General features: G+C 43.4%; 1 protein-coding gene across 1 annotated transcript in view; it reads right to left on the reverse strand.

The window, feature by feature from the left end:
- The window catches only part of LOC119569273 (sarcosine dehydrogenase, mitochondrial-like), a 1,468-nt gene extending 469 nt beyond the window's left edge, over positions 1 to 999 (reverse strand). The window contains exons 1-2 of the mRNA XM_037917508.1: positions 789 to 999; positions 1 to 606 (exon numbers count right to left, since the gene is read on the reverse strand). The exon at positions 1 to 606 is cut by the window's left edge and continues 469 nt beyond it. Of these exons, the coding sequence (XP_037773436.1) occupies positions 32 to 606; positions 789 to 951 (738 nt within the window). The 5' untranslated portion in view covers positions 952 to 999 and the 3' untranslated portion in view covers positions 1 to 31. The remainder of the gene's footprint in view (positions 607 to 788) is intronic.
- Positions 1,000 to 1,895: the final 896 nt, after the last annotated feature.

The following is a 1,895-nucleotide window of genomic DNA, read 5'->3' on the forward strand; positions in this document are numbered from 1 at the left end:
ACAGCCTTTAGCCAGCAGTAGAAAATCAAAACTATTTAGCTGCTTCACTATATAGTCCTTTCACGCGTAAATTTTTGGGATCAAATGGCGACCGAACATGAAGCGAAGCATCAAGCATAGTTCCCATGGCTTCGACCTGCCAAGAGCCACTTTCAAGGAAGTCGTTGGTGATCCGATTCCCATCTGGCCGCTCAACATACCCATATGCTATGGCACGGCCAAGGTAGAAGGCATACTCAGCGCGTCTCACATACCCTAGGACTTCGTTGTTTCGCCAAATCCCCTCAAGACCCCATAGTGGCTTTGATGGGTCATTCAGGGTCAAAGTCACGAGCTTCTTCCCTGATGCCCTCTGCTTTCTGACGCTCAATGGCTTACGCCCAAGAAAATTTGTATCTGTCTTCAGTTTGCAGGTGAATGCAAGGCCAGCCTCAAGGGGTGTGTCATCAGGCCGTACATCAGCATGCCAGTGGCGATAGCCCTTCTCACAAGATAGAGAGTCAATGGCTCGATAGCCAGAATTGACTAATCCAAGAGGCTCCCCAGTCGCCATCACCGCCTTGTAGACTGCAACTGCTGACTTGTTAGGTACATGGAGCTCCCAACCTGGAAAAGAAAACAAATCATATGCCATCGATTTAATATTCGTACAAAAAAAATCGTTCTTATGCTCCAAGGGAAAAAGAGCACAAGCTAGAAGAGATGCTACTGAATTTTAAAAGAACAATAAGTGAATAAGTTTTGAGACCAGCATCCATTTTCAAATTCAATATTTAGAAATCACTTACCCATTTCACCAACGAAGGACAACCTAAGTGCCCTTGCCTTGTGGCCAGCTATTGTGATCACTTTGTGTGAAGAAAACGGGAATGCTGCATCACTGAAGTCTGTGTCACTCAGCTGCTGTAGAATGGCCCTGCTGTTGGGCCCTTGAATGGATAGCATGGCCATGTCATCTGTGTGGTCCAGGATCTGGACATTCACTTATGAGATCTTATTTCTTTGGTGACATGGGCCAGATTTTGAAGGGCTGCTGCGCCTCCTGCTGCTAGTAGAACCCACGCCCTTCAAATTTGGATCACAAGGTGATCCCTCTCCGCTGTCACACACACTCTGCAAAGTAAGAAATTTGTATTCTGGGTTGTCTTTTCGGTAGTTGATCTTTCTTGTATCATCATCAATAACGGTATGCTCATGTTTGAGCAGCCATGGACCTCTCCACCATCCTTCGCCACTAAACTCGATCTTACGCTTTTCTTTCCACTTGTACCATCGACAGCCCGCAAATATCTTTGATATTGTCGCTCAGTCTTGTCTTTGGTTTGCCCTCTTCCTCTGTTTCCTATCACCATCCCTGTCAGCAAGTTTTTCTCAATACTTTTACTTCTTATCACATGACCAATAAACTTTAATTTCCTCCTGTTCAAGATGTCCAACAGCCGGTCTTTACAATTTATTTTTTCTCAGCAATTCATCATTCGTCCTTCTTCTCTGTCCAGCTAATACGCAGTACTCGTCTGTAACACCACATTTCAAAACTATTGATCTTTTTCTTGTCTATTTACTTCGACACCCAACACTCAGAACCATATGATGCATTGGGAAAACTAATGAGTTCAATAACCTCAGCTTTGTCCGTAAGGTAATGCTTCGGTCTTTCCAGATGTTATTGAGAGCAATTGTGGCATTTTTGGCAATGGCAATTCTTCTTTTTATCTCCGGTGAATCATCATATGTATTAGTTAAAACAGCTCCAAGATAAGTGAACTCTTTCACATTTCCACAATCATTCATTGATTGTACATGTTCATCATGTTCATTGCCGTTACTTTGAATCTTCAGATCTTATTTTCTGGCATTAAGAAACAGCCAGCCTTTTCGCTTGCTTCTCTACT

The sequence above is a fragment of the Penaeus monodon genome, unplaced genomic scaffold, assembly GCF_015228065.2.
Source record: "Penaeus monodon isolate SGIC_2016 unplaced genomic scaffold, NSTDA_Pmon_1 PmonScaffold_1386, whole genome shotgun sequence".
In the NCBI taxonomy this organism is placed as follows: domain Eukaryota; kingdom Metazoa; phylum Arthropoda; class Malacostraca; order Decapoda; family Penaeidae; genus Penaeus; species Penaeus monodon.